We start from the raw sequence: 27,062 nt of genomic DNA on the forward strand, positions 1-27,062 counted from the left end.
TATATATTTATGGAGTTTGAGTATAGTAATGATACCTATTGGGGCCATTCACTTTCTATATCTCCTCATCAAGGCTGCCTGTTCTGATGCACACGGTGAAAGGTAGGGTCACAACACAAAGTCAGGTCACCAGCCTCTCACAGGGTTCACAGATCTAGACAACTTGCATTCTCAGTCACACCTAAAATTTTCCAATAATCTAACTTGCATGTCTTCAGGCTGTGCAAAAAAAAAACTGAGGCACGTACAGGAAATCATGCAGACCCCCATGTAGAAACCACCAGCCAGCGAGGTCAGGTTCCCACCACGAGCAAGCACTCTGTGACAGTGAGGCAAAGATATCAGAGGCTTAACCATTGTGCTGACCTTGATTTATTTGTAATAGTTATTGTATGTTTTGCATGTGAAGCTTCATTTGACTGAGTAACCACAAAGGCAGTCTATAAATGTAGCAGAGTCAAACAACACAACCAAAACAGTCAGGCAGCCTTAAACTTTGTAGGTTTTGCTGAACACCACTCACTGCAAGCTACAATTACTTAATAATTCTAAATGCTAAAATGTACCATAACAGCTGCACAAGTAGAGGTCAGTGATGTGACTCTGTAATGGCACTTAACTAAACAACAACTTCTAATGATTGCTAACATTAGCAATTATTAACCACCATAAACTAGTTTAAATGATGCATTTCATTGCTTATGAATTAACATTTAAATAACGTGTCTGGCAAATGTTTTCTGTTCTTTTCACCTTTATACATGATACTAGCAGCATCAGTCACATCCTTCCTGTGATAACCTGCACTTCTATTGTTCCTTCCTGAAGTGAATTTAAGGCACGAAAGCTTATTGTCAACAAAACATGACCATGTCAGGTGTTCTGAGCAAGAACCGCATGTATCATAAACTTATTTAGACTTTGGCACTGACATGTCTGTGCAACCATCCAGTGACTTTGTAGTAACACACAAAGTGCTCAACGAAAAAGAAGTTTATTTCAATAATTGTGCATTACAATATCATTTTTCGCGACTTTAGGGTCATTTAGTAAATAGTAGTAAATATTTATTCCTTTGTCAGAACAGATTTAATGGGAAACATTTCTTTCACAGGGAGGCAGCTCTCTATGCTGACCCCAAGGTGGCGCTCGGATTCCTATTTTTTGTTGATGAAGTACTCGTGGCACATCACAGTGAGGCACAAGACCAGCCTGCCAAACTCAGTGAAGTCCACACTGTTGTCCTTGTTTGTGTCCAGGTCTTGGAAGATGTTGTCCAGCTCATCCTTGTTATTGGCTTTCTGCAGGTGAGAAAAGTCTTAGCAAACATGTACACAACCCAAAGACACACAGTATTCTACTCTTTAGGTGCTTTTTGGGCATGTGAACGATAAGAAAGCACCACAGGCTGTGATGATTCATAAATTCTTCCTACTCCATACATTGCACCACAACACACGTGCATCAAGCCAGTGTGCATCCTGCTGGTTGTGCAGGATTAAGATAGAGAGTGGTCAGAGGTCGCTTACCTGCAGCAGCTCTCCAAGTTCATTCTGAAGTAGCAGTTTCAGCTCTCCCTTGTTCAGGGTGCACGGGTTCCCTTCCTTGCAAGCATACTTATTGAAGCACTTGATGAGGAGAGAGATAGCTGTAACGATGTCAGACATGATGATGGACACTTTAAGAGAACAGGAAAAAAAAGAGTTAGAAACTGACACATGTTGACTTATGTTCATGTGCTCGCTGTCATAAGAGAGTTTATATAATAGGATGGAATGGGTTCAGGTCATTTGGAATGTTAATTACGGGCAGCATTTCTGCTCATAACTTGAGCGAATTAACTGCAGGGAAGATGCATCTAAATTCACGTCAGAAAGGAGTGCAGGCCCTGTTTAACTAAGAGAGTTTAAGACTCAACATTGATCTTTAAAATCTGACATTCTGATTATAAGGCAGCATCGCTATGTTGTGCCATTGTTGGCCATTTTTCCCTCCTGCTACAGTTAATTTATTCATATGCTGTAATTATTGAGATAAAATAATATATATATGCATACAGCAAAGTATACATAAAAGATACATTAAGCAGCGGCTGACATCATTGCTTTTGTCTCTTGTTTTTCTTTTTTTTTTCCATGGAGCTGGAGATAAAAATAAACCCTGAGTTTCCACCGGGGCCCAGTCTTATTTCCCCCTGTCCCCGGTCTCTAACGCATCATCTCTGCCGAGTGACACAAGCCATTGTTATGGCAACAGCTTAATCTCTCCAGGTAACTCAACTGAACTTGGTAAAGAAGCAGGCCAAGACTTGATTTAAATCCCAGAGGTGAAATCTGAAGTCTGTTTTCTTAACGCTGTATGTCGGAATAGTGTTTTTTCCATTGACTCCATAAACCCAAGAGAGTCAGTTCTAGTTGCATTCTGACTCACATGGTGCTGTTCCCTCTCTGGGGTGTAATAAGCAGAGGAAAAGGTTTTGTAAACAGATTTGAATTGTGGAGGAAGAGAGCATAAAACATATTTATAATGACCGTTCTGATGTTTCATGTGGTTGTAATTATAAGTAAGGTTTTAAATATAAGTAAGAATGAAAGGTTGATAAACTACTGATGCCCACAATGATACTAAACCACCCATATACACGCACTGACATCGGGATCAATTTAGGGTTCACTAACTTGTTAAAAGACGCTTTGGGGAGCTGGGAGTCAAACTAACGACCTGCTCTACCACCTGAGCCACAGCTGCCCCTATAGTTAGACTCATTTCAGGCTAAAGTCTGCTGAATAACATCATCCGAGCAACATGAGCAATGCCTGTTGTAACGTTTAGTTTCACAAGCAATGAAGAGAAGCCACGGTTTGCTCAGAAATATACATTTCCCCAGAGCTGGTAACTTTGCATTTGCATTTTTCATAAATAAAACTGAAATGACATTAAGGTTGTTGCATTCAAAATAATTTCCCGTTGGAAAAAGTATTGGTGCATTTTTTGAAGTCATGAAATAATATCAATCAAACAAATAAAAGATCATTCTTTAGATTTTCTACTCACCAAAGCTGATTTGTAGATTTAAAGAGATTAGAGAGTGAAGGTCAGCCAGTCAGTCTTAGATGAGCTGCAGTGATGGAGAAATGGATGCAAATGATGCTTTATACACCACCACAGCCTTTATCCCTCCCCCTATAATTCTCTTTTCATCACCAACCACTCCTACTTCTCCCCCCTATCTTGTCACCTTTTTCATTTCCTAAGTTATTCTTTAAAACAACATTGCTTAGAAATTGGCATTTTTGTGATTTAGTAATTTAAGTGATTTTTCTTAGCAAATTGGCAACTTTCTAACGCAACTAAACATCAAGGAAATGCAGCAACACAAGACATAGCAGCCAGCTAATATTCCTTACTAGTCCAACAGCAAGAAGCCCAGCTCGTCCCAGATTTACTTAGGTCTGATGGTTTCTTGCTTGGTCACTCTCTCTTTTTCTCTTCTTAGCTCACTCCGTCAACATCCTCAGTAGCCTCTGTCATTATGTCCATAGGGGGTGCTGAGCCCGGTTTACATTGCCAGCTTGGCCAGCTTCGGTTCTGGCACAACACCGGGACCGCTCTCTGTCTGCAGTCTCCTGCACCTCAGCCTGGAAACCTCCTCTTTAAAAATGCTGTGGTACAAACACTAACACTCTGAGCTTACAGTCCAGCTAACAAACAAAGTTAACATTAACTAACAGCAGCTACAGTGGCAGCAGTTTACTTTACTGTCCATCAGGAAACACTGCAAATCATAGTGAGTCGTGGCGGAGAGGCTGGAGTACATTAGAGGGAAAACCAGAAAATAAGTGAAATAGTTGGTGGTGTGTGACTACATTATAGGGCATTTTGGCATTCAGGAGGGAAGCCCTTCATTCATCACAAAAATATTTCTAATGTTATGATCTTAAGATTGCATTCGAATCTCAGCTATTGCTAATAAGACGGTAGACAGCATGAGACATGGAGAAAAAGTGGAGCAGTGTGCTGCTTTCTTTTTCAAAGCAAAAATGGGACGTTAGCGTTATTTGATACTTGTTACAGCTGCAGTATAATTTGAGTCAAACTAGTCATATTACAGCCCCTTTTTTTTACTCTTTGATGGTGAATAAAGAAGTTTCAGATTTTGTAGTGATGTCACATATAGCCGCTCCATTTAGAGCTCACTTTTGTTATTCTTTTTAAAGAAAATCCACAGTTTGTGTAAGACAGGATAGCCTGGACTCTTGCAAAGAAAATCCCTTAAACCCCTGAAGTCAAAAAGACAAATGCTGGAACCCTTTTAAGAAAGTTTAATTAAAACTAACTTGAATCATTACAAATTTTGCACATGCATTTTAGATTAGAATTCCACTTTCCTCTCATACTGTGTATACCTTGATAATTTTTTGATTGAGGATCAAATGTTGCTCCAATGCCCTTCTTAAAAACCTTCCTGTCTGGAAAAATAAGTAACTAAAGCAATAAACTTTTGTGTCTATTTTCTATCCAAGTCCGTGTTTCAGAGGACACTTTAATTGTATATTGTAACTAATTTCTGTGTGTTGTTGTATATAATTGTCTTTTTTCTATTTTTATTTACTTGTTTGAGATGCACATGATGCTAAAATGAAAACGTTGGCCACAGTGACTCACTGAGAGTTATGGTCCTGAGTGGGTCGTGTCTCCCTTGCAATTTTGTGGTGGAGGCTGTGACTCAGAGTTATATATCCCTGAAGCTCATAACTCCTACTGCCGCCACTAGAAATTAGGGACATGAAAATCAGCACTGTGGCAGCTCTGTACGTATGTATGTTTGTTTCTATTTGTGTGTGGTCTATTCTGTGACTTTGAGTTAGATATCAAAGGTTTTTTTTCCCCCTGTCTCTCCTCTGCATGGGTATAATTGTTTTTGGTCTCTAATTAACAACTTCATTCAAACTATAGATCATAAATTAGAAGTCAAGGCACATAAATTGAACAATATTCATGTATTCTCCAACTGATTTTTTTTTTTTTATGCAAACACAATGTGAGTCCCTTTTCACTGTGTGGTGTCTTTTTCTTTCTCGTCCATCTTACTCACTCACACCTACTAAATTAGCCAGGGAGTATCTATGGAAACCATATTCTATATTATATCCAGCTGTGAAACTGAACTTAGTGCAGTTGGAGCGCTTAGAATAATTTATCAAATGCTACAATATGTTCAACATTATGTTTGCAATTGCACTCTTGTGCCATCTAGTGGTTAAGCAGAAGTACACTGAGAAAGACGGCACAGACTGTTCACATGCAGCCATGTCTGAGACACAGGTGAAGCACAAATGCCCCATTTTACTACCAACAGCAATTTAACATCCACCCAGAGCTATATAGTCAGTTGTTTAATGAGTCTACCCAGTACACACCCACACCTCCTTCAGAAGATTTTGATCAGAATCCATAATAAAAAAAAAAAAGAAAAGAATGAAAGTGTTGGGCTGCACTTTGTGCCTTTATTAGAAAGACACAACATAAAATAAGAGGTGGAATGACAAGCAAGAAGGTGTGAGGTTCCTAACCACACAGGAACTGGGGACATTGCAGGTTATGTTTGACACCTTAAAGGTCCAGTACGTCAGATTTAGGGGGCTCTATTTACACGGTATGGTAGAAATTGAATAGAATATTTTGTGACCTTAGAATGAGAGTTTTAGTCATACCACGTTGAACTGTTTCTAGCACAGAATGAAAATGAATGAAAACTAAAGACTGGCTCAGGGGTTGTCCACTAATCAGATGAATGGTGGTTTGATGCCAGGCCTTCAGTATCTTACTGAAGGCTGCATCATCGGTGTGTGTGAATGTGTATGAATGGTGAACTCCTAAAACTGATGAGCAGTCCAAGATTGTTTAATTATATATTGTGTAAATTTCATATCCACCCTTTAATCATTGAAGTGTTTTGGATGTTTTAACTGTTGCATGGAGGGTGGGGTAGAAAACTGCAGACATTGTCTTTCAGTTGTGAATATAAATTATAAAGCAAAGCGTGGGCTAAAGTGACAGTGAACATTTTTATGAACTGTATCATCTGCAATAACAAGATCATAATAGCCTGATTTCATATCCAATTCCAAAAGCATCAAACCTGAGGGTTGGCCGGCTCAGAACATTGGTGTTATTGTTTAACAAATGAAATTGTCCAGAGAGAGAAGGGGCTGTTCTGCCTGTGTGTGTTCAAGGAAGGTGTGGTATGCATTAGTGTATGTTTGCTCATCTTGGAATTCACACCAATACACACCTCCACTGTGTATCAAATAAGAAATCTTAAAACTGTGAGTGTGGAGGATTGTTCCAAATCCAAAGTTCATGATCTCCGTATTAGTACATCTCTTTACCAAGGGAACAAGCTGTGACCTCTGTCTAGTCTAGAGTTATTCATCTGCACACATAATGATCATATTGTTTTAAGCCACATGATGAACATACAGCATGTCTGAATGCAGTGATTGCAGCCCTTTAACAGAAAATACATTAACTACACAGAAGTGATATTGTGAAAAGCAGTCAGTACAGTAGGAATTCCTGGCTTTAAGCTCAGCTGTGGGTCACATGGGCGTGGTGCTTGTGTAAACAGAAAAACTTTACCCACACTGTACAAAGTGTTGTAACCTAGCAACTTGAGTGTTTGCCTTGTTACCATGAAGACTGGTAGGCCACAAATTGTAGCCCTAGCCAAGGAGGTGTGTGCAGGGCTTAAGAGATTTAGAGACTTTTTTGCCCTGAGTTTAGCCTTTCAGGCAGACTTTCAGGCAGACTTTCTTCAGGTAGTTAAAGTTCTGCCTACTACCTGCGGGAAACGGGTAGGTCTTGTTAGGAAACGGCAGACCCTAACAAGACCTAAATTAGCGAAATCATATCTTAACCATGTATGACTTTAACATTTGATCAGTTCTAGCTCATAGTCAGAGAAGAAGTGCTGCCTGGAAGACATTATTTTAGAGCATAAGAAATATCTTCTGTCATCAGGGAGAGTCGGAAGGAGGGGGTTATCCTGCCCAAGCTCTCCTTCACCAGACATGAAACGCAATGAAAAGAATTCAGTGAAAAGTCATTTCTTCACAGTGCCGATAAAGCCAGTAAAGCCAAATTGACCAGAATGCTACAAACTTTAATCAGTTATCATGAGCACTACCATCCAATTTAACTGTTCGTGAATGTGCCACAGTTCAGAGAGTTGCCACATCAGCTTGACATAAAGGTGTGTCCACGCCTGAAGCATTCTGCAGATTTCACAGTCCAGTGATAAGCAGGGCTTTATTGAACACAAGGGGAGAGGTTCATCTGTCCTTTCACACCCATTAAGCATAAAATACAGTTGGGGTATTGCATCATCATACCAAACAAATAGCTGGGAAATAGTTGACGTGGGGCTTTGTGTCCAAGTACAAAAATGTATCTATAAAAACTCAAAGGCAGAGGTGAAGGGTGTGTATTGAATATATTGAAATGAGGCAGAAACACACACACATGTAATAACCACTAGACACACCGGGTTTGAAATTCAGTCAGTGTATTTAAAAAACAAAATCTTTACAAATATTGAACTGCTTTTTGGTTTCTTCTATTCTCCTCTGCTTTCATCTTTTACTTCTTTGCCATCTTCTTCATGTGCATCTGATAGCACTGCTCACAGGCAATGGAAAGTCCAACAACCAGAGAAACAAACTCTTCAAAGTCCACCTGGCCATCACCGTTGGTGTCCAGGTCTTTCATGATTTTGTCTACAGCAGCAGGGTCCTTCTGGGACTGGATTAAAGGAGAGGTGTGAGGGCGGCATCAACAAGAAAACGTTTATAATGTATTGCATGATAACTGATATAACAATTGTGGATGGTGATTTTACACTTTACGTGTCAGTCCTGTCTCACCTTAAGGAAGTTAGACAGCTCGTTCTCCATCAACTCTCTGAGCTCTCGTCGGTTGAGTGTGCCCCGGCCATCCTTAGAGGCATAGCGGTGGAACACCTTGATGAGTGACTCCATGGCTCCTTCCAGTTCTGAAGGCATGATTGCTGGTGTGTTTACACTGAAAAATAAAGGTCAGATAAAGAAGAAATTGTTGAATATGGATCACTGGAGCATTAGCTTGGACACTTTTAAAACAAGGCCCCAAAGAACTGTAGTTTGGACTGTGATACTTGGTTTAAACTAATCAAAAGACTCTTGTGTCCTACTGATGACCCGAAGTGGCGAGGGGGCGTTCAAAACCCAGGTAGCTCATCTAAACAGTAGCCTTTCCTTGCATGAAACAAAAGCTGGATTGATTAATAAACAATCTGCCAGCTCTATGAGACTTAGCTTCATCTGAGAATCTTGAGGAGATAATATACCATATCTGGTTGAAATAAAGGTCAGACTCCGTCCTGCAAAAGGGCATGTGGTGTAGCCCAAAGAAGAACTGACCCACTGAAGTATTAGTCATCAGACTCTGAGTATTACTCATCACTTGGAAGGGTGTTGGAGTAGGTCTTTTACGAAAGTTGGTCATCGGGTTGTGTCTCATTATTTGTCTATACAACTGTTTAACAGATTAATAAAATTGTATGAAAAAAAGAGAAAAGTTGGAAGAAAAAGACCACATAGAAAATCACAAAACTCAAATAGGTCTGACCACTGTGAGTGTTGCAAGAGTTAAAAAAAGGGGAAGAAGTAGGAGGGATAACGTATGTTAGATTCTGAGGGAATGGAAAACTTGAGCTGAAAGAGGAAGAAAAATGTGAAAAAAAAGAAGAGGTGACACAACTGTAGCACAGGACTTGTGTGTACATGCACAGTCCAACCACACCCTCTAGTCTATGGATTTACCTCAACAGTCATAGTTAGTCTTTGTGTGCTTATTGTGTTAGCTGAATGTACATCTTAAAAAGTTAGTCCTCCTTAGTAAAATAATGTAAAAGTTTAGAAAAAGTAAAAACCAAGAGGAATCATATGAATACACTGCTTGAATATTCTAAACATATACACATAAAAATACTTAACAGCAGAAATACTTTACATAAAATATGTTTTTCCATTAATAAAACTTTGATTATCAGATAAAGAGTAAGTGATCCACTATAATCCAATTACATCTAACCACATCTAGCTGCTTAATAAAACACCCTGACAAAGTTAGACACAGCAGTACCGTTAGTTCTTACCGTGCAGAGGTGGGACGGGTCGGCAGAGGAGAAGTAGGAATGTTCAGAGATCGGGAATAAGTGCGGGGAGATTTTATAGTGAGGCGCCGCCCTGCAGGCTATGTGCTATGAGTCAACTGCGACATGGACAGTGGACCCTGCCGACTGAACGGACAGTGGGCGGTAACACTTAGTGATAAACTGATCAACTTAACATTCTTCTTTAATAATGCGTTTAAACATTAATCTAACACAGCCAAGCCTAAATAAATACACTAACCACTGGTATAACGGTAGAAGTGGTTACCAAAATAAAATATAACAGTTTTACTTTCTGATAGACAAATCTTAATTAGTAATGTATAGACTGTAGAGAAGAAAATAGCACATGATTAATGATCGATTAATCATCTTACAAATGGTCTTGTGTGCTGTAAGTCAGTTTCTGTCATATCTGACACTGCTGGTATGCTGATAACTGAATGATGAATTGCAGAAGAGAAACAGAAGATCAGTAGCAAGGTAAGCAGGTTATTCTCCCCTTCCTATCTGTTTAACTGAATGCAAAAACAATAAAGTTCTTTAAGTCACCCTTTGTAGTACTTTTGGTGCTTTGAAAGATCTTTAATAGCTCTTTAAGTCAACCTTTTGCAGCAATGTGGCCTGGTTTTTATAAAAACCAACAACGGGACAGTTTGACTATCTTTGAACAGACTTTTTTAGGAACCCGAAGTACACATGGCTTTAACTAATGGCTGCTGTATACTAGACTATATAGAACCTATTGACTAACTTGTGACTGTGTGTGGATATGATGGTTGTGCATGGTGTCATTTCTAACTGGGAAGGGTAAAATTCGACTTTTGAGAGAGAGAGAGATTCATAATGTGACAATAACTTATAGAAATTAATTCAAATTATTATATATCGCACCATATAAAACTTGATAATAAATGAAGAATCAACAGGTGAAAGGTTTCCCTATGGTATCAACTTCAAGAACCACGTTAGGGTCTAACTTGAACTTTTATTTAGAGGATTTCTTACAAACACTACTGACAACAAAACATGATGGAGTTGATGAATGACTGAAGCTCAGTGTAATCACAGTGCTCCTGATTACACTGAGTTTTAGTCAATCATCTGCTAGATAAACACTGAACAAAATCACTAGTGATTGAGTGACTGATAACACAAGTCAATCAGCAAATATCACTGTTAATATTTTTATTATGTTCCTCTGAAGAACTTATATAACTACATATTATAATAATATAAACTATACTGAGTTTAATAGTTTACAGTGTTGTCTCATTGTGTTGTCCCACAGGCACTACAGACTTCTCCTTACTCTAAGTATTTGTTTTCTATAACAGTTTCTTACTTATTCTCCTCATACACCTCTTTTGTTGTATTTACTTGGATATTACTGTATCCAAATACAGTTAAAAAACAACTGTGTACTTTACTTTACTACTGCAGTGGCAAATTTTAGACTTTTTTTCTAGTAATATCTATACATATATAAATATATAATTAGTTTAAAATTGGCCCCACATTTACAAGAGGCAGTAGTAAAATAATGAACACATTAATGCACCGATATTACTGTATGATACTTTATGGATGTTTTGGTAAGTGCTCTTTAATAAATGAATGGTGGGCCCTCTTGTGGTTGAAACATATTATTACAAAGTGACCCAGGGTCACCAGGGAAATCTAGTGTGTTAAAGTAGACGTGCACATTTGAATAAGAGAGCTTTGTTCTCCATTAAATAGATTTGTTTTCACTTTTGTTCAGTGAATCATACTGAAAAAACATTCAGATGCTACTTAAGTGAAAATAGAAATACTGGAATATGAAACTACTAGATTACACATAACAAAAACTAATCCTGCATTCACATCCTTTCTTAAGTTAAAGTACAAAAATAGAGTATCAGTCAAGTTTATTCAAAACATCAAATATAAAAGCATAAATGATGGGCCCTAGTAGTGTTATATGTGGGATTGTTATTACTAATGTAATAATAAATCTGATATCATTAAGTCACGCTGCAAATGATCTCGAGCTCTATGTGTGCCATCTAGTGGACTGGTAATGCACCTGTGGGCCTGCATACAAGACACAAATAACCACAGACTACTTCCTCCTGGAATTGTTTTTCTTTACTGTAAACTCCATTCTTCACGTCTACACCAGTAAAATTCAGGGCTAAATGGACTCCACTACATTTATCTGACCGCAACAGATACTTTGTAGATTTTAATTTACATACAAAACACATGATCAGTTTATGTAACATGATGCATTATTAAATATGAACCACTACATCACTGGATTAAGTTGAAATTAACCTGACCACAACAAACTACAACATTAAAATGATGTTATGTTGATCAATAAACAATAATAATCCAGTAATATAAAGTAATTAATAGTGTGATGCTCTGAGATATGTGATAAAATCAGCTTCAGTGACATCCTTCATGTCACAACCTGCAGTTATATCACTCCTCCACTGTAAGACTTAAGGCATGAAAGGCAATATTACCACAAATATTGTGCACTGACATGTACAAAAAGTGCAAAAATCAAGCGTTTAAAAGAAAAATAAGTTTACTTCATTGCACTACAATATCATTTGCGGCATTTACATTTTACACAAATCAAATCTATAAAAACTCAAAGGAAGAGGTGGAGGATGTATATTAAAATGAGGCAGAAACATATTTTACACACACACATGTAATAACCACTAGACACACCAGGTTTGAAATTGTTTATTGGACAGAACAAAATCTTTACAAATATTGAACTGCTTTTTGGTTTCTTCTGTTTCCTCCATGAAAGTTTAACAACCAAACTCTTCATAATCCACCTGGCCATCACTGTTGGTGTCCAGGCACTCATTTGGTCTGCAGCAGCAGGGTCCTTCTGGGACTGGATTAAAGGAGAAGCAGAGATGAATTTATAAAGTATAAGGCAGCTCGTTCTTAACTTTAAGTCACCCTTCGTAATACTTTTGGTGCTCTGAAGAACCTTTTTTATTCTTTAAAAATGCTGTATTTATTTGTTGTTTTAATTATGGTAATAAAAGTAACGTGCACCACCGGTGTAGATATTTGTCACTGTAAGACTGTCAAGCAGTCTGAAATCTCCAGGTTTGTCGGTTTATCAATCACAAATACGTGTAGACAGAATACCTGAAACAACACAGTGTGTCAGCATCACTCATAGGTTGTTTTCTTTTCACTGTGTGGACATTTTAAATCCAGGTGTTGAACAGGTGTTTTTTTTCTAGGAAACATTAAACCTGTTTCACTGGCCTGTCTGCATTCCAGTCTTGTCATGTACTGAAAATGTTTGGTGTAATATGAAACCCTGAAAAGTTTTGCCTCTGAGATCCTACATCAAGTCTTAACATCTCCTCAGTTCCCAGATGCTTAAGAGATGATGAACAGAGTGACAAACATGACCCTGTCCAGACTTTTTTCAAACATGTTGCTGGCTTCAAATTCAAAATATTTTTTATCCATTTTTTTTTTAGCTTTAGTTAGAGTTACTCTGCAGACACACACTAAGAGTGTACATACAGAACATATCATTATTTTTATTATTTATCTCCACCTGCTACCACCTTAAAACGTTGCTACCAATAGTAAAAATCAGAATAATATGATAATAACAATAATGAGTACCTTCACATTTGGCATATGTATGTGCGCTAAATAAGCAGCATCAGCTGCAGGCTATAGGGCTACCATGTACATGTGTGAGGATCTAGAAAAAACGTTGACCTACAGATTAGGCAACTGCAAACGATAGAGGACGTTGGTCTACATACCTGATTAGAGATCCACATTAGAGATGCCCTTTCTCTCTCTCTCCTATGACATCAAGCTTTCATCCTGCTGTGTGCCACATCATTTGAAGGCATCCGGTGAGGGATGATGGGGAGGGTTGTGGGAGGGATGTCTGGGTGAGGACTAAAAGCCACAGGCATCTGTTAGTGTGGATATACATTGCCAAATTTAGAAATCGGTGTCTTCATTTTTTCCCTTTTCTTTTGTTCAGTATATGGCGAGAAGGTGATGCGTGTCAGTCTTTTTCTTTCGCGTGCGTAAAAATGTCCAGATGGAGTGTCTTTAGAAAAATCATCAAAAAACGCAGAATTTAAGATTTTATTATCGAGAAGTTTGCACATATATATTATTTAAAATCAGTAACATATGGCGTATGTCCGCGATACATCGCGATTTATATCCAGATGATGAAAACCGGAGGGAGCTATCTTCTTAAAATGGCAGATATGGATTTAAAAACAGCCACATCGACGATGGAAGCATTGGTTCGTATCAGTGTGAGTATGTGTGTGTGTGTTTGTCTCACTAGATCAATAATCAGATTAGAGTAATATATAGTATATATATCACAATATATGTATCACATTTTTTCCCCCCACAACGACGACAAACCGAAGGGGAGTAACGAATGAACGGCACGGATGGCACGTCTCCATGTCTCCATGTTTCACCTGCCAGAGCATTTCTATGATACGGGCCTTCGTGTGTATTTTCCTGCACTCAGATTAACAGCACCGTCCAAAATAAAATGTTATAACCTGACTTGCTGATAAAATATGTGTTGTCTTGAATGCTTCCTGTTGGAAATCTATAACCTGAGGTTCGTTCTGTTTCCGTGATAAAGGAGGTCCTAAAATGCCTCGGTGCGCCAGACTCCAGCCAAACTCCTCCTCAGGATCAGAAGAAAACGTGCTTATACTCTGATCACACATTAAGACGTCTCAAACATTATTAAATGACAAAACGGTGTGGGTGCAGAGAGAATTGACACGTTTCTTTTTTTTTTTCTTTCACGGGATGCTCGTTTCCATGGAAACGGGATGCAGGACCTTCTGCTGCTGAGGCAAGCGAGGAAAAAAAAACAGTGTGTGTGGGTTGTCGTTGGTAGCATCGTCTGTTATAGGGTTAAAATATAGAAGTACTCTGCAGGCATGGTTACAATAGACCATGGCGGACTAACTAGAGGCCCGCAGGTCTCGCCTCGTGCCACATTCAAACTGGAAATAACACCCATCTGATGCTGTCGGTCCTTTTCCTTCAGTCCACATCTTTACCGGCGCAGGGGGGGCTCAGTGCTCGCGATGCAATGCCTCAAAACCCCTCCCCTCTTTTCATGAGACAACGCTGCCTTGATGCTGGAAATATACACGCGTAGTCTGCTGCCATGGCGCCTAGATTCCAGGTGAAGGTAAGGATGCGCTGTCGCATCGCTCCTTTGACGCCTTCACCGCGCCCGGCTCAGCATTAGGAGCGCTATTCATTTGCGATAGATCCAACATCGTGTGTGCGGTGTGTGTAGAGCCGGCTGCAGCCGCAAAAAGCCTGGAACTGCGACAGGCTAAAATTGCTAGAGGAGGAGAGGAAGGCAGGCCGAAGTTGACATTGGAGAATGACACAGAGAGACAGAGGTGGACTGAGGGAGAAAGTAGGTTATTATGATGAATCCAATTATTCCACTGTAACCGGATCAGTGTGGGTCTGTCTTGGTATGGGTCTCCTTGTCTGCAGCTGTGTTTTTTTTATTTGACATGTAAATTGGGTAGATTGCTTTCATCATTCATTATGTGATTTGTCATCCAGTTTATATTGTGTGAGTTCTTATTCTTCTTAAAATCCAGTGAACATGCAGGAATTGTAGGCTATATGGTCACCTGTATATTATCCCTACTGGTTCTGCACCCCACCATGGCCGAGAATCAGTGATTTGTGTGTGTGTGTGTGTGTGTGTGTGTGCTGTAATAAGATTTCCCAGCGCTGCATCACATCACATCATGCTGACAAAATCCCCAAATCCCCAATGCAGCACAGTCAGTCAGTTGTCCTGGTTTTGAAGTGAACTCACAGTGTGAAGTGATGTAGATGTTCTGGCACTGGCCCTGCAACAGTTTAAGCTGTATGTTGAGGTTGTGTCAAATGAAAGCAGGCCATCCTGAATGGCAGAATGCCTGAAAATATAATATGCTCCTCTTGTGCTGCTCTAACAACTACTGACTCGACACAAAAACTGAGCAATTACCACACATGCCAGCTCAGAGAAATTGATGAAGGAATGGTTTAACTGTAGGAGGCAGTGCAGTCTTGAGGTTAGACTGCTTCTGCATCATCCATTATGTCCTTTTCTGGTAAATCCATGTCCTTGAGCAGGAATGTGACACACTGAGTGCTCCAGAGGTGCAGCTTTTCACCCTCCCCACCTCCCTGGACCCGGCTCTGACCGTTGTGGTTATATAAAACTGAAGGTGGCAGTGATGTACAATTGTGTAGCACGCTCATAAATATAAAGAAACAAAGCCAGTGTGGTAAAACTGATTAAATGAACTGAAAAGTAAAATGTATACTTGGTATATGTGTGTGACTTTGCATGTTATGTTCCATTGTACCATGCACTCCACAGTGTATATTTAAGGTGCTTAGAAAAATATAAATATATGTCATCCTTCAACTTACTGGACCAGCTCAGTGTGTTACAAAAGCATGTTCATATGCAGGGCTGCAAAGTAATGGATGCACTCTGTGCAGTTGTTGAATGATTAATGTCTGATCTTTATCCATATTTAACAAGAATGATGCCTCTCTGAGACAGCTCTTCACATTCGCCTGTCACTTTATGTCCTGTGATGCTGGTACACCTGCAAGTATGGCTGGGTGTGATACCTCAATATTTACTTTGAGAGTCTGGTCAGGTTCATAATTTTGTTTACGTGTTCTTTAATCAGAACGTTTCTGATTTGAATCCAAATGTGGCTAATTTTAGCTTTAGTTAAGTCCTTACAGCTGCTTGTGTTTACACATCACGTTTTTTTCCCTCTGACAGTCTAACATGAAGAGCCTGGAGTGTGAGCTGCATTGTCCTGTGTGTAAGGACATAGTTAAACAGCCCGTGGTCCTGCCATGCCAGCACAGCGTCTGCCTCATGTGTGCCTCGGAGGTCTTAGTGGCCAGCGGCTACCCACTTCCAGACCTTCCCCCAGAACCAAACTCCCCAGCCTCCACACCCAACACCCGCTCACCCCGCCAGGCTCGCAGGCCTACACCTAAAGCTGAGCAGCGTCCTATTGATCGCGTCCTACGGGCAGGTTTGTAATAACTCTTCATACCTCATCATCAAACCATAACTAATATGAAATATGTATGTTGAGAAAAGTCCATTTCTGTCTCCCCCTCTGCTCATAACTGGCTTTTCTTGTTGGTTTTAGGTCCCCATCCGCCTTCCCCTTCCATGCCCCGGTCTCCGGGATTTGGGACGTATGCAGGACGACGGCGTAAGGAAGGCCCACCCCTGGTGATGATGTTCCCCTGTGTCCCCTGTGGCCGAGATGTGGAGCTGGGAGAGAAAGGCCTTACAGATTGTCTGCGTAATCTCACCTTGGAGCGTATAGTGGAGAGGTAGGTACCACACACACATGTACATATACGCACACTCTTGAACCAAAAACAATAAGATATGCACTAAAAATAACACAGTCCAAGTGTCTTTAAGTGGGTGTGATGATTGAGGCCAGTGGTGTGTGAATAGATGTTGTTGGCCTAAAAAGTGGGAACATGTCCAATGCTGATTGTAAGTATTCAGCAGTAGCTGAGGTATTGAAGAATCCTGCAGACCGTGCACTGCAACATACTGTAGCTACAGTGGCTGACTTTATGGTCACTTTATCTCCCATTCAATGCTGTTGGTCTCAAACTCGCATTTGGCCTTTTCCCCCATTTTATATATTTTAACATCCTTAGATTGTCTGACTGTCTAGAACATTTTTATTCGTCTGTTGGTGGATCCCTCTTGATAAAAGGTTATGGGCTAAAACAACCTTTTTTATTCTTCCTACCCTTGCTGCTCTCTCTCCACACAACCACCAGGTACAGGCACACAGTGAGCCTGGGCAGTGTTGCTGTGATGTGCCAGTTCTGTAAGCCTCCTCAAGCTCTGGAGGCCACAAAGGGCTGCGCTGATTGCAGGGCCAATTTCTGTAACGAGTGTTTCAAGCTGTATCACCCGTGGGGGACGCCACGGGCACAGCATGAACACATCCAGCCTACGCTCAACTTCAGACCAAAGGTAAGACATTGTGACACCATTTAATAATAGGAGCATTAACTTTATTTTTTATTTTTTTTACCATGAAATAACACATTTAAACAGTTTCCTGATGGACAGTAAAGTAAACTGCTGCAAATTATAGCTGCTGTTAGCTAATGTTAGCCCAGCTCAGGGAAGTGATAGTGTTTTTACCACGGGCATTTTGAACGACTGTGAAGAGCAAGTGACTGTGAGCAGAGCTGGTGTCGTGCCAGAACTGGAGCTGGGCAAGAGGGCAATGTAACTGGGCTCAGCAGCTTCTATGAACATAGTGGCAACCCAAAAGCAGCTAATGGCTTTTAACCGAATAATGAAGCTTAAGAGTTAATGTATTTAACAAGATAAAACACATTACTTACAACATTTACATCCCTTATAAAGAATGGTACCAAGCCACTGTGTTCTTGCATTCCAATTGCAACCCAATTTGATTTTTGTCTCCTCATAATTTCACACTGATCTTATTTTTTCTCATTCCACAATGTGAACACAAACGTTTTTAGATCAGATGTGGGCCATGTTGCTCAAGATCTATACAAGATCAAATCAAAACATCAAAACAACTTTATACCAATGTTTCTGTGTCTAAGTTTCCTTCCTTTGCCTGAACAGAAGACTGACCCTGCATACAGTATAAATACGTTCTCTTCATGATCTACTGTTCAGATAAATTCAGAACTGGATCTTTGTCCTCAGGTTCTGACATGTCCAGAGCATGAGCAGGAGAAACTACAGTTCTATTGTCGGTCCTGTCACCGGCTGCTTTGCCCTCTCTGTAAACTGCGCCGTGTCCACACCGGACATAAAATCCTGCCAGTGGCCCATGCATACCAAGCCCTGAAGGTAAGACTCTAAATCTGACATGGAGTTTCTCTAAATGTTCCGCAAAATGAAATGTTTAATTTACAGGATAGTTTAGAAAAATACACATTTTGCACAATTTAATAGAAAACTTTTGTTTTATACTCACCAGTCATAAATTGCTGTATTTACATAATTTAAAATAACACTTGTTATGTTAACGAAGGACGATATCTCTTTGGTACTGGATTATGTTTATTCAGCTTTATGCGGATAATGTAACTATGGCTGTGTTTGCTGTTTGTTTGTTGTGTTTTCACTGTTTATTTTACAGGAGAAGATTACGAAGGAGATTAACTACATCCTGTCCAACCAGGACACAGTTCTGAGTCAGATTACCCAGCTGGAAAGTTCCATCACTCAGACTGAGGTGATTAAAACTTTGATACCGAACATGGAATTAACACTTATTAATACTTAATATTTCATTTTTTGACCACCTTCTTTGACAGTCAACTTGTGATTGCTCACATTCGCTCATATTAAGTTGACTAAAAGACTTCCAAGTAACACTTTTTTTCAAATATATCCCTCCATTTCTCATAACACAGTTATGGTAAATGGTAAATGCACTGTACTTATATAGCCTTCTGACCACTCAAAGCGCTTTTACACTACATATATCATTCACCCATTCACACACATTCAAACAGTGGGTTCAGTATCTTGCCCAAGGACACTTCGACATGCAGTCTGGAGGAGCAGGGGATCGAATAGCCGACCATCTGATTAGTGGACGACCTGTTGTTCCTCTGAGCCACAGCCATAACTTTTTACTGTTATATTTATCAATAATTAGGCCATGAAGCATCCATGACTGGCATATAAACAGTTAATTTTTAATAACACAATACACAAAGCTGCTGTTGAATACTGTTAAACTGTAATACTAAATGTTTTCAAAGCTTGTGAAGATAATTACTACATTGCTTGTTGTAAAGAAGAGGTTTTTGTAGATAAATAAATACTGTATAAATACCATAGACCAGGGGTCATAGACTACATTTTTCTAAAGGCCAGAATTTTTCTCGACAGACACTATCAGGGCCAGACGCTCTCGTAAAATTAAATTAATATTGTATCCTAAGTAATATATTATTATTTCATATATCAATTTGCCTTTGAAATGTATGTTATTTTTTTTAGCCTTTGTCAGTGTTACCAGACTCATATTACTTGTACAGTAGCAAGCCACAAGGGGGCGAAAATGATATTTTAGGCTTCATATTCACAAGGCTGTCAACTGCTAACGTGGGGAAGGCGATGCCGCTGGACAAGGCGGCCAATCACAGTGAACTGATTGACTGATTGAAATCTTGAGCACCTTTTGGGTGGCTTGTCCCCAAAAGTATAACACACTGAAGACATTGGCCATGTATGTGCTCACCATGTTGGGATCAACATACACCTGTGAAGTTGTGAAAAATTAACTAGGGCTGCAGGCGCATAAAGCAAGCCGATGATAAAAAGACAGTGTCGGATGTCACTTCTTTCATTAACCAAACGTGAGTATTTCCGTCTTGTGATTTTCTTGGTTTTACTTCGTATTTATTTGTTGGATTACAGGCTACTTTAATTTGATGTAAAGAGTAACATTTCTCATAACTGACGGCCTGACGCTTTTATTTGTCGTATCTATTTGCTGATGTGCAAAGTTTGCACATACAATGCTCTTCTCTGTTATGTTAACAGTTTTTATTGAGTCACTGCAATAGTGCGCTATTGTGAGGGGAAATGAAGCCCAAGAAAGGATCATTTTGACAGATGTGAAACAATAAAAGATTGAAAGTCATTTTTGATTGGAGTCGGGCTATGGCACAAGCTACTTTTCTAAGGGCGTTTGTTTCATTTCACTTGAAGAAAAATGTAGAAACATACTTTTTCCACTTTACTAGGCTATTCCTGTATCCAGTAATATTCTGGGGGCCAGATGGAAAGCTCTGGCGAGCCGGATGTGGCCCGCAGGCTGCCAGTTGACATTCACTGCCATAAACTGTATAAAACATGGACGTAGTATCCGTGACAGGTTTCTGAGGAGCTGTGAAGCTCAGTGTGGTGACTCTGGCCACTGTCATTTCAGCATCTTGCCTCTGTTGGCTCCCAGCTAATCTAAAAATGAGGTGGACAGTAGGTGGAGCTGAGGTTGCTTAAATGAAGCCTGGTTGCTCAAACAAGCCACCTGTAATAATCAAAGTGGCAACATTTTCAATTATACATAACTTTAAGCCTTCATGATAATTTAAACAGGTGAGCTATATATAAATTCAGACTCAGTACAAAACTGTGAAATTAGCTATAGAGACCAAAACTGTTTTTTGTACCAGGCTGTAAACATGTTTATTTCTGCTGTAAAAGAACTTCGAACTTGAACTTCGACTAAGTTACAGACATGATCAGATTTTTAAAGATTAATTGAACCTCCCATCACATGGTTGGGAATCTGTTTTCATTATTTGTATAAACAGTCAACCTGACATAAAGTTTTTGTCAACTGCCATCAGCTGACTGTTTCTATCTATTCACCAGGTAAACAGCGTGGCTGCCAGAGAGCAGCTGGCTCAGAGCATCAGGGATCTGACAGCTGCTCTGGCTGAGCGCCACGCGTCGCTCACCCAGGCCCTGGAGGCAACGAGGCAGAAACGAGGCGAAGCATTGGCTGCTCAAGTTGCAGAGCGACGGTCCTTGATGGAACACGCAGGGCTCATGGCATTCACCCAGGAGCTGTTGAAAGAAACAGACCAGCCATGTTTTGTGCAGGCTGCTCGCCAGACTCATAACAGGTGCTTATTTGCTTATTTTTTTGGAATCACTCTTTGCTTTTAATTTCTTCCCATGTATTTTTTGTCACACCATGGGGTTCTGCAAAAAAAACCCAAATAGGCTTGTCTTAGAAAATGAATTTAATTAGCTGTTACATGTTGTTACATGATGTTACATGTCACATGTTGAAACATATTAACCCTGCTGTTGCACAATCTGTGCCTCCTCTTTTCCTGCACCAGGTTGAGCAAAGCAATCGAGAGTCTGCAGCATTTCACTCTGGCTGCTGATCCATCCTTCAGACACTTCCAGCTGGATGTCTCCAAAGAGCTCAAATTATTGACAGAGTTGAACTTCATCCAGGGTGAGAAGGGAATAATGAGAGAAATGGGGAGGAAGGAAAAGGGAAGGGAAGGGTTGGAGATGATAAGGAGCATGATAAGGAAGGAATGGAGATGATAAGGAGCATGATAAGGAAGGATGGGAGTGAAGAGGATGGCTTTTTTACCTCACTGATAAAATAAAGATGGTAGCACAACTGTTAACCTTGATTTATTAACAAAACTACATCGGAATCATTTTTCTCACAGCTCCTCTGGCTCCGGTGATCGATACCCAGCGTACCCTGGCCTACGACCAGCTCTTCCTGTGCTGGCGACTGCCCCAAGACTCTGCACCCGCCTGGCACTTCTCCGTCGAGTATCGCCGTCGCGGCGTGGTGCCAGGTGGAGCCTCTAGAGGTGGGATCAGAGGAGGATTGGCAGCCGCTCGCTGGGGCTGGCAGCGATTGGATGAAGTGAGTGGGAGCAGCGCGGTGATTGACAGGTTGGAGATGGACAGCGTGTACGTGCTGCGGGTGAGAGGCTGCAACAAGGCAGGCTACGGGGAATACAGTGAGGAGGTGTACTTGCACACCCCGCCTGCACCAGGTGAGGGTACACACACACCTTTCTAAGTAAAAACATCTACACTCAAACATCACAGTTAATTATACTTTTAGACACTTCGTGGTAAGGTGCCAGGACGTTTGAGCAATGATGTTTACAACAGACTGTAAAAAGGTTGTAAAGAAGGGTGGGGCAAACATGAGGTGATGGACTATACATGGCTGCAACAGGCAATGTCGTTGTTTTTTTGCAATTAACTTTGTCTTTACAATCTTGTTTTTACTATGCGGAAAGACCAAAACTGTGAAAATAAGAGATGACTCTGCACTGTAAACTGAAACGATCCTTGTTCTGTGTCCAAGAACAGACTGTTAGAAGGATCATCCCTCATCTGTACAAAGTATCTCTTTTATGGATTTGTTTTTGTATCTTCTGCCTGTGTGTTATAATAATTATAATGTCAACAACAGCAGCCAGCTAATATTACTTACTAGTCCAACAGCAAGAAACCATGCTCTGCATTTGTCTGTCAGCCTTTTATTTCAAGAGGCTTTCGCCAATCACTAAAAGTGAGTCCCAGATTTACTCTTGTCCGCTCTATTCATCAACATCCTCTTCAGTCTCTTTTCCCTATTAGCTATGTCCATAGCTGCTGAACCTGGTTATGGTTGCACCATATGTTATCCAGCTCTGGTTCTGGCACAGTGCCAGCTACGTTCCCCCTCAGCATTCAGTGATCGTACCAAAGAAAAAAGTAAAACAGAGCAGAAGCACAAATACAGGGTGCAAAGTGGGAATGACAGAGACAAACATTCCCAAGTCAATGTATAATCAAAATAATTAAAATCTGTTGTTTTATGGTTACACAATGTTACTTTAATGACTAATAATTACTTAAAGGTCCAGTGTGTCAGATTTAGGGTGTTATTTTACAGATTCTGGTATAAATGGAATATAATATGCAATATGTTTTCATGAGTTGATAATCACCTGAAAATATGAATTGTTATGTTTCTGTTACCTTAGAATAAACCTTTTATACATGCATTGTCACGTTTCTACAGTAACCCAGAACTCATGAACCAAACACAGTTCCCAGCTGGTTGTTTTGTGTCTTTCATGCTTGGAACAGGATGGGTTGCAATCTGCTACTAGTCCACTAGATGTCACCTTTAAATCAGAGACATGCATATGACAGCTAGAGCTAATCGTGTTATTTCCATGCTGTAGGAGCCATTCATCTCCTCACACTATTATTTATTATTTACATTATTATTTACCGGGCATAAAAACATTAGGATTGTTACTATGGTGAGCATTTAATAATTCATTCTTTTTCTTTCTGTCCATTCCCATCTCCTTTTTTCAATATTTTCCCACCTCTTCCTCACTTTCTACACATTCTCACCTTCTTACTCTTTTATTTCTCCATCATTCTCTCATGTTATTTCCATTTCACAGCTTTGTACATGTCATCCTCTTCTGCGCTACTTCCACGCTGCCAACCTACATGCCTGCTAAGGAACGTAAGAAGTGCACTCATGTCTTTTTGACCACCCTTCTGCACCCCATTCAGCATAATCATCTCCTCTCCTCTTTCTCTCTGTGGTCAATCCATGCATCCTCTGTTCTTCCTCCCACTCTATAACGAGATCTGTCCGAGCGCTGATGAGGTTTGCATTTTGTTAAGACGTGAGGCTTAACAACATGGATCGGATTCAGATCCAAGGCTTTTTATTGGTCGAGTTGAGTGATTGGTGAATTCCTTGTGTCCCTGTAGGCTGTTTTTCCTTCCTGCTAATGCGTATGTTCCCTTTGTAAATTGTTCTTCCTTTGGAAAAATCTGTACTTCCCACAACCAGAGCTTCTTTGTTATACCTTTTGTGTTTCACTCCCTGACTCATCAACGTATAGATCAGTATGCTTTTCTCTTCCAGTGCTGGTGGGAGGAGGTGCATGCCTGTTTTTTGTTCCTCTCTCCTCTCAGTTGCTTTGTATTCTCTTCGTTGCTCTTCTCTGTCTCTGACTGCAAATCTGTAAAACTTTCCCTCTGTTGTTGCCCAAACTTCCCGGTCGCTTCTAAAAACCCTTTATGTCATTTTGGATGCACCTGTCTTTTTCTTCCCTCTATCCTCACATCTACTTCTTCTCCCCCCTTCCTCCCCCTTTCCTTTTCTTTGCTGTGTTCTCCCCACCCCGTCTCCCCCTAGTCCTCAACTTCTACCTGGACTCTCGCTGGGGTCTCCATGCAGACCGGCTAGTGGTCAGTAAAGAGCAGCGTGGTGCTCGAAGTGTCCCCGGTCTCTCTCTGCTGCAGGCTGCTGACCACGCCCTCACTTCCTGTCACCTGACATCTGACCTCCTGGTGGGGGACGTGGCTATTACACAGGGACGGCACTACTGGGCATGCTCAGTGGAGCCTGGATCTTACCTAGTGAAGGTAACATAATTCTGTTTTCATGATACCATAACCTATGAACCTGTGTATCTGTGAAATGATCCAACAAGCACAACAGCACAAAAAAATGGATTTTCAAATCATTGTGTTCTGTTGAAAACAGAAATACATTTTATACAGCATCCGTCTTGTACTTGGAATTTTATGTACAAGATACTACTACTCTATACTGCACACTGCCCTGTATGTGGAATGCATTAGGACATTGTGTACCACCTTGTAAAATTTTAGGCTCTCCAAGAACCACCAGTAAAACAGAAGTTAAATTACAGCAGTACTGCAGTAGGACGACCCTATTCAGTTTACAGTTTACACAGAATTCCTAATAAGTTCTTATTCTTAATATTTATTAATACTAATATCTTATTATTTATTGTTCTTAACCATTATTTATTGTTGACTATTATTATTGCTATTAAATCCTGAATGGAACCAGTTCCAGAAGCAGAGCTACAATGGGAGTACTCCTGATCCGCACTTATTGTTGAACCATTCATTTTAACACTATCATCCAGTAAAGATGCTTGTATTTCTGCTTTACTTTAAGTAATATTTCAGTAATCGTTTACCTGACAAGAGAAATATTTAGTACATGGTTTTCTCTTTGTTGAACAGGTTGGAGTGGGTTTGGAATCAAAACTGCAGGAATGGTTTCACCTTCCACAAGACATGGCCAGCCCCCGGTGAGCAGCTGGAATATGAACTGGAAATGAATTGACAAAACTAAAAGAAATAGTAGTATGTAATCAGAAGTGGGAAGTAACTGTGTTCTATGGTATTTTACTCAGATATTTCTATTTTCCACTGTTTCAGAGGGAAATATTCTGTTTTATTACATACATAAATACATTTTAGGATAATACTTATGTACTTTTATTTGCAATGCAATTATATTGTTTTATTGGTACTTTCGGTAATGCAATAGTAAAGGATCTGAATATTTCATCTGCCACTGTATATAATAATAGATCAGAAAAACAAACAAACAAAATAAGGAGTCCTCACTTTCCAAATTGTTCTCTCTCTCCAGCTACGACCCCGACAGTGGTCATGACAGCGGTGCAGAGGACACCCTGGACTCTGCTCCACCATTCTGCTTCCTCACTATGGGAATGGGTAAGATCTACCTGCCCCAACACAGCTACCACCACCACCACCACCACAGTAACCACGGGAATGGTATCCGAGACCCCACCAGCAACGGCCCCTCTTCGCCTTCAGGCATCACCTACCCGCTGCCGCCTCGGCTTGGTGTGTGCCTTGACTTCGAGAAGGGTCGCGTCACCTTCTACGATGCCCACTCTCTGCGACCTCTGTGGGAAGGTCATGTAGATTGCTCCGGCCCCGTGTGCCCGGCTTTTTGTTTCATCGGCGGTGGGGCGCTGCAGCTGCAGGAGCTGGTAGCTAATCGCAACGCAGATCAGACGCCAGTCAGAAGGGTAACCATCCAAACCCGTGTCTCTAATTTAAATAGCAACTGAAGGCTGATCTGAGGTCATATGGTAATTTGGAATGTAATTGGTAATTGTGAAGTATTTACTCAGCTAGAGCGAAAAGGTAGATATCTCAGCGATTTTGTTTTGTATTTAATTTTCTTTGTATAAGAAAATGTTTCTATAGCAACAAATATGCAATGTAATTAAGTTTTTTACATTTTTGTTATATGCAGTTTTGCAAAAATGATTGCTTATGTAGTGTTTGGTATATCCAGCACTTAATATGGAATTACACCTTTGATGCTTGCACTTGCAGCCAGGCTATATTGCATACATTTATAAAGCTAATGTAGATAGAGCACCGCACAGTGTCGCCCATCCTGTAGACGCTTTTACTGCCATTTCATGTTCTTAATGTGAAAAGCTTATGCTTATGTTTTAGAGTTATAAACATTTATGCGAGTAAAAAAAAAAAAAAAGGCCTCGACTATTTTATTGCATCTGTAACTAAACGTGTGTGTAATCACACAGATTTCTTGGCTCTCCTTGAACACTTTCTACTCACTCACACATTATGATCCCGACCAAAGTCAATGTTTTTCTGGGAAGTAAATGTGGTTAATTAGAGATAGAGAGGAACAAAGAGGAAATACTGTAATTAGAAGCTCCAATTATACCTCTGCTGCACTCTTTTTTGTGTGTGTGTGTGTGTGTTTCAAACACGAATCTGATGTCTGCGCGCGTGTGTGTGTGTGCATGTGTTTACTCCCCTATGTGCATGGGTACGCGTGTGGTTTGACTGATCACAGCGATGATTCACTGGCTGATGGTAAAACGGTTGTTTTCACGCAAACAATAGTTTTGATTTTTGTTTTTTTAACCTTGCTTGATTGTAAGTTAACGAGCTTCTTATGAAATGATAAGCAGATTAAATTCATGTAAACTTCACCTGCTGGCAGAATGTTTGCAGAAAGAAAAATGGATTATGGAAATAAACAGTGAATAAATGCTAATTGTTTAAATTACAAAAAAACAAAACAAAAAAAAAAACATTCTGTTTCCTTTTGTTGTTTCTGCTCCATCCAGTCTTTCAACAGATCGGAATCACCTGCTTCAGCTGTGAGGGTGAAGCTTTGGTGCACTGTTTCACCACTAGGGTGCAGCAAGACATCAGCAGACTATCAGAAACGGCTCCATCCTCGTCTCGACATACTGCAGCTATTGTACGGGTCAAAGTATTTTTTACTTGGAATGATGAATAATTGGACCCATTTTCCATAAAATAGCTCTTTGTTACAGGATATTGGCCAACATACATTTCGAA

At 40.1% G+C, this 27,062-nt stretch overlaps 3 protein-coding genes across 7 annotated transcripts; 1 reads left to right on the forward strand and 2 right to left on the reverse strand.

Moving 5' to 3' along the window:
- Nucleotides 1-978: 978 nt before the first annotated feature.
- LOC104929090 (ictacalcin) lies at nucleotides 979-3,464 on the reverse strand. Its single transcript, XM_010743526.3, has 4 exons — nucleotides 3,408-3,464; nucleotides 3,055-3,118; nucleotides 1,530-1,678; nucleotides 979-1,301 (listed from the first exon to the last, which is right to left on the reverse strand). The coding sequence occupies exons 3-4, from the start codon at nucleotides 1,665-1,667 to the stop codon at nucleotides 1,158-1,160; spliced, it is 282 nt and encodes a 93-aa protein (XP_010741828.1). The 5' UTR covers nucleotides 1,668-1,678; nucleotides 3,055-3,118; nucleotides 3,408-3,464; the 3' UTR covers nucleotides 979-1,157.
- A 4,086-nt stretch (nucleotides 3,465-7,550) lies between these two features.
- On the reverse strand, nucleotides 7,551-9,348 carry s100a10a (S100 calcium binding protein A10a). The gene is made up of 3 exons (XM_010741632.3): nucleotides 9,197-9,348; nucleotides 7,926-8,082; nucleotides 7,551-7,803 (listed from the first exon to the last, which is right to left on the reverse strand). Exons 2-3 carry the CDS (start codon nucleotides 8,061-8,063, stop codon nucleotides 7,642-7,644), a joined length of 300 nt encoding a protein of 99 aa, XP_010739934.1. The 5' UTR covers nucleotides 8,064-8,082; nucleotides 9,197-9,348; the 3' UTR covers nucleotides 7,551-7,641.
- Nucleotides 9,349-13,137: 3,789 nt separating this feature from the next.
- Nucleotides 13,138-26,731, forward strand: trim46b (tripartite motif containing 46b). 5 transcript variants are annotated; one of them, XM_019264355.2, is made up of 12 exons: nucleotides 13,140-13,539; nucleotides 16,077-16,338; nucleotides 16,459-16,648; nucleotides 17,117-17,315; nucleotides 18,033-18,179; nucleotides 18,472-18,567; nucleotides 20,724-20,977; nucleotides 21,200-21,321; nucleotides 21,548-21,886; nucleotides 24,055-24,284; nucleotides 24,918-24,985; nucleotides 25,333-26,731. In XM_019264355.2, exons 1-12 carry the CDS (start codon nucleotides 13,447-13,449, stop codon nucleotides 25,781-25,783), a joined length of 2,451 nt encoding a protein of 816 aa, XP_019119900.1. In that variant the 5' UTR covers nucleotides 13,140-13,446; the 3' UTR covers nucleotides 25,784-26,731. The 5 variants fall into 5 exon arrangements, with proteins under 5 accessions (XP_019119905.1, XP_019119900.1, XP_019119902.1 ...); XM_019264357.2 differs by having other exon boundaries at nucleotides 13,140-13,527; XM_019264359.2 differs by lacking the exon at nucleotides 13,140-13,539 and adding an exon at nucleotides 14,018-14,450.
- The last annotated feature ends 331 nt before the right edge of the window (nucleotides 26,732-27,062 follow it).

This window comes from Larimichthys crocea, chromosome XIII (genome assembly GCF_000972845.2).
Source record: "Larimichthys crocea isolate SSNF chromosome XIII, L_crocea_2.0, whole genome shotgun sequence".
NCBI classification, from domain to species: Eukaryota; Metazoa; Chordata; class Actinopteri; family Sciaenidae; genus Larimichthys; species Larimichthys crocea.

Coding starts and splice junctions, on each gene's coding strand:
- s100a10a (XM_010741632.3), bottom strand. CDS start 8,063: ATGCCTTCAGAACTGGAAGGAGCCATGGAGTCACTCATCAAGGTGTTC. Junction 7,804..7,925: donor AGCTGTCTAACTTCCTTAAG/GTGAGACAGGAC, acceptor CCTTTAATCCAG/TCCCAGAAGGACCCTGCTGC.
- LOC104929090 (XM_010743526.3), bottom strand. CDS start 1,667: ATGTCTGACATCGTTACAGCTATCTCTCTCCTCATCAAGTGCTTCAAT. Junction 1,302..1,529: donor AACTTGGAGAGCTGCTGCAG/GTAAGCGACCTC, acceptor TCTCACCTGCAG/AAAGCCAATAACAAGGATGA.
- trim46b (XM_019264355.2), top strand. CDS start 13,447: ATGATGAAAACCGGAGGGAGCTATCTTCTTAAAATGGCAGATATGGAT. Junction 17,316..18,032: donor CGCTCAACTTCAGACCAAAG/GTAAGACATTGT, acceptor CTTTGTCCTCAG/GTTCTGACATGTCCAGAGCA. Junction 21,887..24,054: donor GCACACCCCGCCTGCACCAG/GTGAGGGTACAC, acceptor GTCTCCCCCTAG/TCCTCAACTTCTACCTGGAC.